At 27.3% G+C, this 16,404-nt stretch overlaps 1 protein-coding gene across 1 annotated transcript; it reads left to right on the forward strand.

Moving 5' to 3' along the window:
• The first annotated feature begins 5,937 nt into the window (after nucleotides 1-5,937).
• Nucleotides 5,938-10,917, forward strand: LOC128962044 (iroquois-class homeodomain protein irx-4-A-like). Its single transcript, XM_054308366.1, has 6 exons — nucleotides 5,938-6,684; nucleotides 7,506-7,835; nucleotides 7,897-8,160; nucleotides 8,225-8,528; nucleotides 9,803-10,022; nucleotides 10,104-10,917. Exons 1-6 carry the CDS (start codon nucleotides 6,628-6,630, stop codon nucleotides 10,855-10,857), a joined length of 1,929 nt encoding a protein of 642 aa, XP_054164341.1. The 5' UTR covers nucleotides 5,938-6,627; the 3' UTR covers nucleotides 10,858-10,917.
• The last annotated feature ends 5,487 nt before the right edge of the window (nucleotides 10,918-16,404 follow it).

Consider the following 16,404-nt stretch of genomic DNA (forward strand, 5'->3'; position numbering starts at 1 on the left):
TATCTATATATACTATTTCTATATATATATATATCCAATATATATATATTTGGACGGTGTTTGCATTTTGCTGTTTTTGATGGCTATTCATCCGATATGTTTTCAGCACTTCTTTTGTCACTAACTATTATAACAATTTCTTATTATATTATTGGTTAACCACTGATTCACTTCATATAACATAAATGTGACATTAAAGTGAATGTTTGCAAAATAACCAATAATATTGTGAACATTTTTTAGACATTACCTAAAATATATGATACGGAATCACAAAATAAATATATTTGCAATTCATAATATTGTAATATTTTTATGTTTAACTATATGTAAATATTTGCATCATTTTGTTAACATTATATAGATATTTTAAAATATCTAATTGTTTTTTATTTATTTAAATCTGAATTGTATATTATTAAGTTACTAAAATATTTTATATTTTTATATTTGTTATTTTATAAATTACAGATTTATAATATTTTATTTATTTATTTTTAAAATTTAATGTTAGTTGTTACTTTATAAAAATTATATTTGTTAACATTTGATTATATATTACTTACATAATAAAGTATAATAAGAGTATATCAAATGTTTTTTTCAGTTCATATGAACAATAATATTAGTTATAATAATAATATGAGTTGAATGGGGTTAAGAAATTTGATATACATATGAATCTCAATTTTCTAAACCATATAATTCCTTTCAAAGTAATAGTATATAAATGTTTAGTTGAATTGAATGTTTGCTTACGAAGAGATTGCAATTTCCTCCAAATAATGGACTTAAAGGAAATGTGAGATCACATAAAAAGTGACCGAAGAAAAGGCATTCAAAATTGCTTTTTCACAGCCTATTGGCTATTGATTTGCTATATTGTTATACATTATTGACATCAATATACTGTATATGTATAAGTTGTATATATAAACTTACATTTGGTTCACAATTTGTAGACAAACATTACATTTGAAAGCAACTTAGATATCGGTTCCGTTTGGCATTAAACATGGGTTACAGAAAATAATAGATTACATTAAAGAACTGAATACGCGCGCCGTTGCCTAATATCTGTGGCAAAAATCTGTATCATTATATTATTATTATTACTTGAAAACACAATTTTCATAATATTATTACTTTTCATATATATATATATATATATACTCAATGCATATGCATTGTATTACTGTACAGTATATATACCTGTTTAAGCAAATGTATTGACTAATGCTTCGTCTGGGGAACAATAAGTCAACCAAACAATACTACAGGTATATGAATGGTTAGCACAGGTATTGTAATATAGTGTAAAACTTATTGAAAAGGTGTGTTCAGTGTTGGCTTAGTTGTGAACCGATTCTAATGACGGGTAAACGGCTTAGGGATCAAAAAAGCACAACATATATAAGTGTTTCAATTGCCATTTTGATGACCAATCCTCTAATTATTTGATAAGATTCGTGACTTGTGGGCAGCACTGGGCCTCATGGACTCACTGTCTACATCTCCCCCACAAATGCATTGTCTGTGTGTTGATTGTTATCATAAGAGTGCTATGTATGGTATATATACTGTCTATGTTTATGTGTTATTGTATTTTACTGTATAGACTGATAGCGGAAATGTGGTATCATTTTCTAAGTCGACTCCAATTTAAATTCAAGTAAAGCACACAATAAATAATGCTAAACATCGTATACCAATAATTTAAATAATGCCGACAACTATATAGACAATTGACTCGTGTCGGGCATCACTCAAGTATTATACATATCATATGAACACTACTTTTTTCATTGCAAATAACATCAAACAATACATTTGAATACCAAGTCATCATTTTATGGCATCATTTGATGAAATTGTATGATATATATAAAGCTATGCATAAGTGTGTGCATCACTTATGTGGGCGGTTGAGACCCAAACAACATCTCTGTGTTTATCTAAAAAACTAATTTCCTATTCTTTTATATAATACTTATATTACTTTTTTATATATATATCTTATATTTAATTTAAGCAAATGTTTGCACTAATGTTTGTGGGCGTAGTTTGTCATCAAAATTAGGAGAATACACATTAAGAATAACAATCAATGACTCTCTCTCTCTCTCTCTCTTTCTTTCTTTCTTTCTTTTTAAAGTCATTTATATATAACTATCTTAATATATAGTAAGATATAGTATCACAACAATATTGTTGACAAATGAGCCAAAATAGTGTTTAGTGACTAAACTACAGTAAGTAAATTTAGTATTATATTTGATATAAAATGCAATGAAATTAATATGAAATGCTATCATATCCAGGATGTGGTCATTTGCATGATATTTTCATTGTTAACAACTTGTATTATAGTTAAAAACATTTTATACTTTTTAAAATTAAATAATACTTAAAAATACTTTTTACAAAATAGTACTTATTTTAGAAGTATAAACACAATACTTAATATTAATGATATTTTATTTTGAAAAAATACATTAATTTTTGACAATTTATTCAACAAAATAAAAATACAAATGTTTTATCTGCATACTTTTGTAAACAATATATAAATAAATGTTTTTATCATCATTTAAAATATAAAAGACATTATATAAAAACATCACTGATTATTATTATAGTTAATGATTTTTTCTAAATATAAAAGTTTAACAAACTAATAATATTTATTTTTTCTGGTAATACAAATAGACAAATAACCTTTAGATAAAAATTAATTTTGTTAAATTTAAATTTTAAAATTGTATATAAATTATTTATTGTGGAATTTTTAACTAACACAAATATTATTTTAATTTGATGACAACTCATAAATAAGTTTTGTTTTTTATTTTTATAAAATTTTTATGTTAGGCTATCTTTGCAAAAAAATGTGAATTTAAAACCAATAAAATTGTATTAAAAAGCTATAAATTTATAGAAAATCTCAGATAAATGGCATAATCATTAATAAAATTTTTATATTTTTAATTTTATATTAAACAAGATTAATGATATTTTAAATATAACAAATAAGCTTTTTAATTTATATATTTTAAAACAAATAAAAGAAAAATAAATTAAAAACATATTTTCGTTAAATTATTACTATAAGATAAAATTATTTATATAATTAATATTTGTTTTAAAGTTTAAAATAAATGTAAAATAAATTAGTATTTTTATATAATTTTATAATAATACTACAGTACATCATTTTTTATAAAGCTTAATGATCTTAATTGTTAACATAACAAAAAACAATTAATTTAAACTATTAAAAGCATTGTTTTAAAAATGTCAAACAATACAGATTTAAATTACTTATAATGTCTTCTATAAATAGTTTACATTTGACTACATATGCTAACATCATGTCTGTACTAAACATTTTTTTTTTTGAAAAGCAAAATCAGTGGTTAACCAAAATTAGTCTATTGTATAATGCAATGAATTGTTATGATTATAAAAATTTCTTCAAAAGTTGCAAACATTTTGGATGAATAATCATTTTAAAAGAAAGTTTAAAAATTTTCGACATTAGTTAACTATAGTACAGCACATATGTTTGTGGCGTTAATATCAGTTGGGGTTCACAACAAAACCAAATGATTTATTGTGTGATCTATATATTAATGATGCCATTTGCTAATCGACCGAAAACTTACTTTTTTTATAAATTATACTTAATATATATACAGTATATAATATTGTATATATAATACATCGAAGTTTGTTTTTTTAAATATTTGTATTCATATAATAAAAAATAAAATTTATGTTTTAAAAACATAAAAACTATTATACTATATATTATATTGTATATTGAAAATCAAAGTAAAAAAATTTTGGTCAACATTTCAAATCTTTTGACTTTTATGTGTTCAAAGATTTCAATTGATTTTACACTATATTTATGCATAAATATTGTTATATGAATGAAAACAGTGAAGAATTTGGTTTGATTTGAATGACTGAATGGCACACACCTGGGCTTTGTTCACAAACTGTGATCACATTCAATGAAAATGTATGCAAACTTGTCATACATATGACATGTTATGAAAACATATGTTTGAAAAGTTTTGACTGACTTTGCAATCGATTAAAGATATCTTATTATATTTATATAAATATATTTATTTATATACAGTATATATATATATATACTGTATATATATATAGACAACTAAATGGGAAACAATCAATGAAAAGGCAGGTCAGAAATGGTTGACAACAATATAGTCAGTCATACATAAGAAATCAAAGCATACAATTGTATGATATTAAGGGAACAGTAGGTGACAGTCATTGAATATCTCAAGAATCTCATAGAATGGTATAAAACGTTACAAACAGAGGTCGCAACTGATTGTGTCTCAAGAAATTCAAAAGTCTTGAGATTTTTTTTAGATATTTGTCTCTATTTTTTATATTTTAATAAATATATAACAATTAAAATTAATTAATTAATGTTTAGTTTTTGTTAATTATATTTAAATTTATATAGTCTAGAGATTTAAAGTAAATGTTATTATTATTTAATCTTTTTAATTATTATTATTGTTTAACTAAAATACTACTTAAATTAAAATCATAACTATTTTAAAACTTCTAGATTTACATAAATAAAATTTGTTTGTTAGTTACAGATAATTTTAAATTATAGAATTTAATACTATATTTGTAGATGTCATAAATTTAATTAAAAATTTATTTATTTATTTCATATTGTGCATTTATGAAATTAATAAAATTTTTAATTTAATGTAATAAATTGATTTTTAAAGTAATCAATAAATAGTTAAATTTAATGTTATATAATTAGTTTATTTGATATATGATAATAAATATTTTTTAAAATATATTATAATTTATCTATTAGTATAAAAATTATTATTTAAAACTATTTTTTAAATATTTATGATCTACAAATTAATTTTAATTATTTAGAAAATATTTTATAATTATAACTATAAAAATTACAGTAATTTCTAAACAATTTATTTGGAGTACATTTTCCTGTAATTAATTCATACATTTATTAATACCGTTTATCACTTGATAAGAGAAATGTTTCATTCAATCGGAAATGCACTGAACGGCAGTTCAAACAGTGAATGAGGGCTCATATCCTGTCAACAGTTTTGCGATGTTGTGAGCCATTGGGCGGAGACATAGAGTCATCAATCAGTGTTTGGTTGTATAAAAATCGATATCATGTGTGCATAAAATATGCAGTTATACGCCCAGAGGGCTAACCAGACCAACACTGACAGGGGCTTAAAGTTGGACACCACTACCAAAACACACTATTTTATGTTTATAGTAGATATATATATATACTGTAATGTTTAAATGCATTTAGATTTTAGTGCAATTGAATAAATGTAAAATTCCTTCTTTAAATTTGAATTCCCTTATTTTTAAAAATTTCCTGTATTGCAAAAAAAAACATATTTTTACTAAAATTCATCAAATAATGATACAAATAAATAGTATTTTGTATTATTATTATATAAATTAATTAACTTTAGATTTTTATTTTTGTAAAATTCGAATTAATTTATTGAGAATTAAATGGAAACTGAATGGGAATTGAATGGGAATCGAATGGGAATCGAATGGGAATCGAATGGGAACTTTCTATTATTAAATTGATGTTTTATTTTCAAAAAACAAAATATTTGTCGATCTGTTCGATACCTGAAATACAATCGAAATATTAGTGCAAAAACCAAATCTTACATAAATCCCACCTCTTATTAGTAGTGAGTCCAACACATTGTGTTTTTTATTTACACCACTACTGTATATATACTATAATTTAATCGATGCATACATTCCATGACTACACTCTCCCTTATTCTCTCTCTCTCTCTCTCTCTCTCTCTCTCTCTCTCTCTCTCTCTCTCTCTCTCTCTAAAAAGTTGTGACAATCAGTTGAAATCAGTTGGAGAGATGAGGACTGTTGTATAAATGTTGTAACTCTTTTGTAGTTTTACTGCTCAAACAATTTAGAGGATGTGGCGACTAATCTGATGACTAAACCCGGTATCTAATATGCAGTAATACCAGAGCTGGTGGAGCACTGTTATACATGAAAGTGAATTATTGGATGCGAGTCACTAACAACTGGGCTTTCGTTATATTGGCTGATAGTCTTGTGTGAGGACTGACTGTTTGTGTCATAAAAATGTCTTTCCTTATGTTAGGAAACGGAATTGACATTTTGACACTTGTATGACATACTGGAGCACTGTTATTGTGGTTGAGTTACATTAATACTACACATAACTTTGCTCAAAGACTACACGTGCTAACTGTGCTCTCAAACATACACACAATACAAATGATACACGAGTTGTGAGACTGAGTACCACTGACTTGAGTGCAGTCTCTTCTTAGACACACATATTTGAGAGTTTCATTAATAAACAGTCAAACACTATGAATGACTTGTCTTTTGCTAATATATGACTCGTTTGACAACTTTATTAATGTCATCACTCATGAAGTCTTTTATTAATAATAATTGAATTAAACATCACTTGTCTCTCATCTCACTAATAATCATAAAAACATAAATAATTTCTGTTTTTTGTCAACTTTTTAACACCACAAGAGACTATGTCTTACACTGGATTTGCTGGATATCATTGTCATACACAACAACTGTCATCTCAGGTAAAACATTGAAAACTTTTTTAAAAATATTTTTTATTTTATAAATATATACTCTATATGCGATCTTTTAATAAGCAAATAATCAAAATTTATTTATGCAAATTACTATATAACTTAGTAAATACTTTTCTATTAAATAAAATAATAATGGTATATAAAGTATATATATATAATATGCAAATGATATATTGGTTTTTATTTGTTTAATAATATAATAAAGCAGTTGTTAACTAATGATTGGCTTAAAATAACATAATAATATAACGATATGGCTTTTATTATTTTTTCTGCCAATTTCTATTGAATGATTGAAGCAAACATATTATCATTTTGAATACATAAGTGGTTATCTCTCAATGATATTTAATGCCAGTAATATCATTAAACACAACATTAATCAAACACTGCTATACTTTACTATTAAATAGATACCAAGCTTTGGGGTCAAAGAGGACCCAAACAATAAGTTATTGTCTATCATTGCAAAGGTTTAGATGATTTGCATATGAGAACAGATTTTGTGTTAAATTATATAAAAAGCTTTATATAAATTCAATGCTAAACAATATGTAGTAAATCTATGCGAATAAATGAGATGTTGTACTGAATTGTTAAATTGATTTCCAACTTCAGTATAACTAAATGACTGTTAGTTTGCTATGAAATTTAATATTGATAATAATGAGAGCACCAGATGTCTGGATCCAGTACTCTGTTATGCCATTTAAATGATAGCACACTGATTGTCAAACTATATAAAACATAAAGTGTTGGCCAAAATTGTCATTTACCACAAAATGTTATTTGTTTGCTAATCATAGCTTTCAATAATGACATCCAATTCAAACAACTCAACCACAGACTCTCCGTGTTGTGCTTCCAGTGCGGGCACTGATAGTCGTAGTCATACTAATGTGAACAGTACTCCAACTATGAACTTAAATGCAACTGAAGACAACCACTTACCACCGAGTGTTGGTCTGACAGCAACACCAATATCTCCGTCGACATCATCAGTCTGTGCTCTGACTACTCCCTATGATTCCCGTTTAATATCAGGTTATCCTCGACTCGGAAGCTTTTATGGCTCGTCATATTCCGAACAAAACTCTTTTTATACCTCAGGAACCAATCCTTTCTATTCTTCATTTGTAAGTTTTAAAAATTACTATTAAATAAAAAACAAAAATAAATAAATAATTTATGAATTAGGGTAATCCATATGACTTAAAAGATCCAAATGCTAACGGATGGGCTCCGTTACCTCAAACCACGTGCTATCCTTATGAACCAACTATATATAGTCCTTATAGTGAGAGGTATAGTGCAATGGATAGCGCGACCCGACGTAAGAATGCCACCCGAGAGACGACAAATACATTGAAGGCCTGGCTCTATGAACACCGAAAAAATCCATATCCGACTAAAGGAGAGAAGATAATGCTCGCAATTATTACTAAAATGACATTAACTCAAGTAAGACAAACAAATTACAAAAGTTTGTATTTTTCTAATAAATAAAACAAATTTTAATGATTAGGTCTCCACTTGGTTTGCAAACGCCAGAAGACGTCTAAAAAAAGAAAATAAGATGACGTGGGAACCCAGGAATAAAGGTAATGATGGCGACGGTGATGGCGATGGACAGGACTCGGATGACAAGGATGACTCGTGCAGAGATAGTGATGACAACTCATCAAACATTAATATCGCTGATAACAGCAACCAATGTCTCAATGGTCGCAATAAGCTGTCCGTCAAAAGTGAGTCTGACTCTCGAGTCTCTCATAAGTCTAACACCACTGATATAACAACATTGACTGTCAGACAACCAACTGATTTGGGTAAGTCTTATATTTATTAATCAATTTTGAAAATAACAGATAAACCAATAAATTTGTTTTGTAAATATATTTACTATTTTACTTTATTAATAATAATATCAATAATACTAATATGATTAGTATTTCATATTTATTATCCCATTGCGTGACTCATGATTAATGGACTTCATATACCAAACCATAAGATTATGTCAAATAATGTGATAATAATCTTCAGTTTCATAAATAACTAATATATAATATTTTTATAGTTTTTATAAATTAATATTATTGAAACTGCTATGTGTTTAATTATGTTCATACTTATTTATTATAAATTATAATTTAAAAAAATAAATGCATTAAACTTCAACAATATTTGTAAAAAATAATATAATTAATTAAATATAATTTCATTGATAAGCAAAAAACTCATGAAATTATTAGTTGTTTTCACAAAATGTATTGAAGTTCAGGGAATTAGTATATGTGATGTACTGTACATATTGTATACAGTATAATAATATAACAATAAAACTAAATAAAAATTTATTTTAGGATTTAGAGTAACATAATTGTTGGGTAAAGATAATGACAGTAATGGGATTAAATATTACATTATTGTACTGTATATGAAGTGATGCAAGTGTTTGCAGTCTTTAATATAAATAGCAATTGATTTGTGCCAACACATCGTTGTGTTGTGTGTTATATATGAATGAAGTGCCGGTGCTGTGAATGGAAAGGAAAAGAGTTAAGAGAGAGAGAGAGAGAGAGAGAGAGAGAGAGAGAGAGAGAGAGAGAGAGAGAGAGAGTAGTATTAGAGAAAAGTGATGTCTTTTCTCTTATTTATTAGACATGAATTTGAATGATATAAAGCAGTCGTAAATAGCATAATAGGCAATACACATATACAGAGACACAATAATAGTAATACAGTGTAACAGTAATACTAGTGATATAGTGTTAGGGTTTACCGTAAAACCATTGAAACTATTTATTCTAATTATAGTGAAACTCGCAAAACAAATTCAAAATACTTTAACACACCAGTGAATACACATTACTTAATACAGTACTGAAATTGCTGTGAGAAAACCATTAGTTTTTTGTAATGTTTTCTCAAACTTTAACTACTATATCACTGACTCGCTCTCTCTCTCTTTCTCTCTCTCTCTCTCTCTCTCACTCTCTTTCTCTCTGTCTGTCTTTCTGTCTGTTTGTCTCTCACTTATGCTTTTAAATGAGTATAACTAATGTAGCGATACATTAGTAATGTCTAAATTGTTAAACAGATTCAGCAAACTCTTACCAAACATCTAAAGAGGTTATTGTTGAGAAAAGTCATTCCGAGCACATCCATAATGGACACGACTCTAAATCTATTGTATTGCATCAAATAAATAACAATTCAAGAGTTAGCGCACAATTAGCAGCGAGTCGTCATCATATTAAACAGGACTCGGCATCAAATATGTTGGACAGTATGACCAGTATTGATAACATAGGCCAGAGGTATAGTTTACAATAAATTATGTATAGAACTTATTTTTATCAAATATCATTATCTTATATGGTTTGCGATTTAATCAATAGACCAAAGATATGGTCGTTGGCACAAACAGCTACATCACACAGTCCTCCATATACTGGCAAAATAGGTACCCCTACCGAGTGGGCACCGACAATGCCTCCGGGACCGGATGCACCCATTGCGCCCCTCTCTATATCTGATTATCAAAGAGATTGTCCACAGGGTTCACGATTTCCAACGACTAATTTACGCAAATGTTCACAAAATTTAGCAGAAGATCACTATATAACTAACTATAACAATACCAGATCTTCAGCGATGCAGTTGTTCGGCTCAGAGACTATTGGATCTCATAATTATTTTAATAGTCATCAAACTAATAAACCAAGTATTACGGGCACATTTAGCGGTAATGGCACGACTTACTCACACCTACCACTGTCAGCACCTGTTCCTCATTTGATGCACTCAAACAGCGATTCCTTTAATAACACATATAACGGAATTCGTCCGATCCTTGAATCCCAAACATCTCACAACACTATGAATGATATTAATGATAACCGTTTGTCAAACGGATCCCTTTCCAAATCAAATACATTTTTGTGTAAAGTGTTTCCTGATTATATATCCTCGGGTCCGGACGCACTGTCACTCAATGATAATAACAGTGACAGAGGAGGCTCTACTCTAAGCATTGAAGACTCGTCAATGTCTTCATCTTCGTCACCGAATTTGGACATAAATATTGTTAAACACATCAATGGTTCAAATTCTTTAGGTTTTTCCGCATTTAGACCAACACTTAAAAGATAGTGAGTTTCAAATATTTTTATGTTTTCACACTATCTGTTGGACTTTACATCAAAATATTTCTAAGATTCAAATTAAAGATAATATTTACTTAAAAATATCTTTAAATTTTTAAGTTATAAATTTTAACACAAGTGAGCTTTTAGATAAATAAACATTTTTAAATATATTATAAATTTTACCTATTATTTTACATCAAAATACGTAATATAATTTAAAAATAATTATCATAATTAAATTACTATAAAACATATATCAAAAATAATTTTTCATTTAGTGTAAAATATGTTAATTAAATTGTTAAATTATTAATTTATCTGCTAAAATTATAATTTGTCATTTACTTGTATTATTTTGTAAATATTTATAAACCTAATACAAAGTTATTGTACATTATAAAAGTTGTATTATAAAAAAAATAATAAAGTGACTTAAGTAATATTAAAAATAATTACTTTTTTGTGAAATTTGTCATTAATATAAAAAATAAATAAAAATTCATAAATTATGAATCATAATAAATAGCTTTTTCATTGATATAAATTAATTTGAAATGAGTATCGATAAGAAGTTATACAAATATCATAGAAATTAAATGTTTAGTTCCTGTAATAACACAACAATATAATAGAGATTTAGTTTTTAGAAAAGTATTAGAGTTGACATTATTGTATGATTTTTGCGATCGACTTTATATTAAGTTTGTTCAGCGATTTTATTGCAAAACTTATTTACAAATATATATATATATTGTATGTGAAAAGCTTGTGATATATATTTGGGTTTTTACTTAAAGCTGTATTGTCTGAACACACTGTAGTATAGTATAGTATATGATGAGTTGGTGAAGCATTTATTGGTCGCAAATAGTATGTAAATATGTGTCTATATATAAGTTTTGGTTGATTTGTGCATCAAATACAATGCATTATCAATTTCAATATCATGCAAATTAAGTGCCTGTTTTGATAAATACAGTGCTTTTAGTACTACTATCCAAGTGTTAGCATAAGTTTTGTTTAGCAAAGGAAATGACACAAAATTTTGTTTAACAAAATACCAAACTTATGACTACTATATTAGCCATAAGCCATAAGCCATTTGACAAAAGAGCTGATCACTGCTAACATATCAGACCACTTGTTCTCGTTGTTCATTCAGAAGAATCTTAAAGTGAATGAGAGAGTGACTACAGGATGGATGTGCTCACAGATACACAGACACAGGCAGTCATCATAAATGCATCAAATCTGATGATATGTTCTGTGCATTATTAGCAACCAATTCTGCAATAACTTATCGCTAATATTATAAACTGTATACTAATGTTATGCCTATCTCTGCGTGAAAAGAGTTTGCCTTTCATTTGCAGATGTGATCCAAATATGTGAACCATATATCCATAAAATATCCATATATTCCTCTTCAGGATAACGTGTCGTATATTTAGACCACTCCTTATATTTTCTTATTTTACTATTATTACTGAAAATACGGTTTTTTCTTTTTTTTCTGTCGATATGCAGGGGTTCCCCATTGACTGGTGTGCACTACTAAACACTACTTTAGTAGTCAAATGCTATGCTATACACTACTGTATATAAATGCCAAAAACTTTTGATTCAAGTGAAGAAAAATTTGAACATTTAAGCCAATTGTATAGACATATAGTCATTCATTTATTTATAGCGAGTGAGTGAGTGAGTGAGTGAGTGAATGTATGTATGTATGTATGTATGTATGTATGTATGTATGTATGTATGTATGTATGTATGTATGTATGTATGTATGTATGTGTGTGTGTGTGTGTTTGTGTGTGAGAGAGAAAAATTGGTTTCAATAACTCAAGTCTGCAGGTGCTATCATAGCTCATATACCACTCAAATGAACTGTTTTTCATACCAACTCTCTTTCTTTCTCTCTCTCCTTTTAAGAGCTACTTATATAAAAATAGTGAAAGAAAATGTTAGTGAATATAGCTGTCGGACCATTCATTGTGACACATCTATTGTCAACATTTGATGGCATCAACTGAACACAACACCACACATATACACATCTTTCATAGTTAAAGCCCTGACATCTCAATGACTGACACATTGGGTGGCATTTCTCTATCGATTTTATGTCAATTTTCAATCACATAATATACTCAAACCTATTAAATATGCTTTTTGTTAAATTAAACATATTTTTTATTGATAAAACCAATAAAATTAATATTAGAAAATTTAATTAAAAAACAAAATTGTGAAAAATTAAAACGATTACAAGATTAATACAATTCAATAAGAAATATATTAATATAAAATAAAAATGAAATGAATTGTTTGGTATGAATGTATGTCCCGATGTTTGACGCGTGCCATCAAATCTATAGTCGTGTAACTCATTTGTGGTTTTATTTAATATGATGTGTGTTAAGGGCTCAGCACAGGCATTGCAAGTCTACCATAACTAAAATTACAGCAATAGAAATGCTATGGTTTATAGTGTGCAATGATAATGTCTATGTGTTTGTTGCAAAACAGTAGGAGATTCATTACTTGCAATATGGTTTTACCCGGCATTGGGACTACTGGCACAACCAGAGTGCCAAAGCCAAGTTCGGGTGCTCTCATATTTCATTAAATGGGCGTTTGGATAGTTTGGCAGCTGACGCATCCATTACTTTCAAGTGTTGCTGCCTTTCATAACAGTGCCGATCATTGCGATCGGCACAACACATAACAGTCCCTTTTATACAGTCAATAGCTTAGCTTTCATTTTCACTGTAGTCATGGGTCCTAACAGTGATGTTCATCTCATTCCCCATCATTTGCTTTCATATATGACTTTCACTTTCACTCTCTTTTTTTCTAATATACAAAACTCAAACTCACTCTCACTTTTAATGTGACACTTATTAAAAGGATATATTATATTATATATACATTTATATATTGTAGTGCACATACATCACTAGCACACGACTGACCGTCACATACATACACTATATTCATAATAAAACAGTCTATAGTAAAAGGTCTGAGCTATCATTTGTATAGTGAGCTAATTGTTAGCACATATTTTTTCCCATCTAAATACTAATATCATAATAAACTAATCATTAATAAGCTTTATATACATTAAATTGGCTTTTTTGAAGCAATCATATAATGTGGTCTCTGGCCATTACTGATCTATTCCTAAGTGGAACGGTATTGTATTACATGTATATCCGTAATAATAGTCTAATGCCTATACAAACTCATGTAATATAGTTTCATCATTCGCTTAGTTGGCTTTATGTGACATTTTGATCTGATAAACACAATGTGATTGATTGCACTTGCATTACATCCATTGATAATACAAAACAAGTCATACATATACTATATGCCTATTACTACCAGTGTTTATCAGTTTTGGCGGTTTTACTCCAGAGTAATACTAATTAATGCCTTACCATTCATGCCATTCATGCCATCCATCCATTTTCATCCGACACTTTGTACTTAAACTAACTTTCCTATTAAAGCATACTTTCGTGCAATACTTACAACACATGACAGGTAGTGGACGAGTGGGTAATACATGCATACTGTGTGACCTCACATTAAAATATTATTTTGTTTTTATTAATATAAAGTCTGTGACATAAGGGTGCGAACTGGTTTTTGCTTAATATCTCTATAAATAATTGAGCTAGATAAATAAAAATTTTATTAGAAACATGGAATCCTGGGACGTATAACTTAGTATAGTTAGTTTTTATAGATTTAAGCTTATGTAGCTAAGCACCGGTAGGTGCCATATCTCTAAAACTATAATAAATATCTAAATTCTGATAATGTGAATTTAAACTAGGTGAAAATTCATTAGACACGTGTTTCGGTAATTTTTAAAAAAATTAATAAATTTTAAACAAAAAGCAAAAAAAATGTAAAATTTGTAATATTTTGATATTTTCTAGAAAAAAAGTGTCAAGGTATTTTGATACGAAATTAATCTATTATTATTTGTTATTTTATTAAGAATAATTATTCTATTTAGAATTTTTAATTATCATGCTTAGTTTTTGAGATATTAAAGATAAACATTTTTACCATTATATAATTTTTTCTTATAAAATTTTATTAATTATATTTATTACTAAATTTATATAATGGTAAAAAGGTTTATCTTTAATATCTCAAAAACTAAGCATGATAATTAAAAATTCTAAATAGAATAATTATTCTTAATAAAATAACAAATAATAATAGATTAATTTCGTATCAAAATACCTTGACACTTTTTTTCTAGAAAATATCAAAATATTACAAATTTTACATTTTTTTTGCTTTTTGTTTAAAATTTATTAATTTTTTTAAAAATTACCGAAACACGTGTCTAATGAATTTTCACCTAGTTTAAATTCACATTATCAGAATTTAGATATTTATTATAGTTTTAGAGATATGGCACCTACCGGTGCTTAGCTACATAAGCTTAAATCTATAAAAACTAACTATACTAAGTTATACGTCCCAGGATTCCATGTTTCTAATAAAATATTTATTTATCTAGTTCAATTAGTTATAGAGATATTAAGCAAAAACCAGTTCGCACCCTTATGTCACAGACTTTATATAATAGTAATACTGAATAAATTTGATTAATTATTGTAATTAATTTAATTTAAATTTCTTTAATTTAACATAAAAGCTTTTTAATAAATATAATAATTCATGCATATTATGAATATTACATATACTGATACAGTTTAATATACAATATATGATAATACACTATACATTTATTATATAATATCGTTATGCAGTACTTAATATATTATAGTTTATAAGATTATAAAGTATATATAGAATTGTATGCATATATAAATAAAATGATAATAAAATAAAACAAGAGATGTTTCTTAAGAGTTGATGAATGCATTTAAGTTGAATGTGATTTTGTCGACAATATATTATATGTAATACTTTTAGAGCAAACACGACATGCAATAGCAATAGTAGTGATAAAGTAATAGGTTTGTAACGATTCAAAAGTGTATGTCTCAGACGTGTTATGTAATCCATTAAAGAGAGAGAGAGAGCATTGATTTTTGTGTAGTTATATAGAAGAGGTGCGAAATGTAAGATTCAATGCTATTTTGCTTGTTATACGTGTTATACGTCTAAACTGACGACTAGTAGTTTCAGTGATAGTATTAGTGCTGAAATTATAGCAAATGTAACGATAGTATGGATATGACAATCAACACATGTCGACAGTTTGGCTCAATATTACCTAAACCTCTAAACATAGAGAGCTGCAAAAACAAGAGTAAAATATTAAAGTATAAGAGATGCCCTAACCTATAGTGAAAATCCATGTTAAGCTTGAAACCCACGAGAGCAGGCCTTACCATATGAGACAACGTGTGTCCAACTGAGTGCCAAAACATCGAAAATGCATTAAAGGCAACGATTGCTTCAAACAAATGGGGGTAAAACTCATATAATGCCCGTCTATGTGAAAATCTATGTCTCTTTCACTATCAAACTAACAGTGCTATTCACTCTT

The sequence above is a fragment of the Oppia nitens genome, unplaced genomic scaffold, assembly GCF_028296485.1.
Source record: "Oppia nitens isolate AA-2021 unplaced genomic scaffold, nextdenovo-longstitch-racon4-pilon3 scaffold6_pilon_pilon_pilon, whole genome shotgun sequence".
Lineage (NCBI taxonomy): Eukaryota > Metazoa > Arthropoda > Arachnida > Sarcoptiformes > Oppiidae > Oppia > Oppia nitens.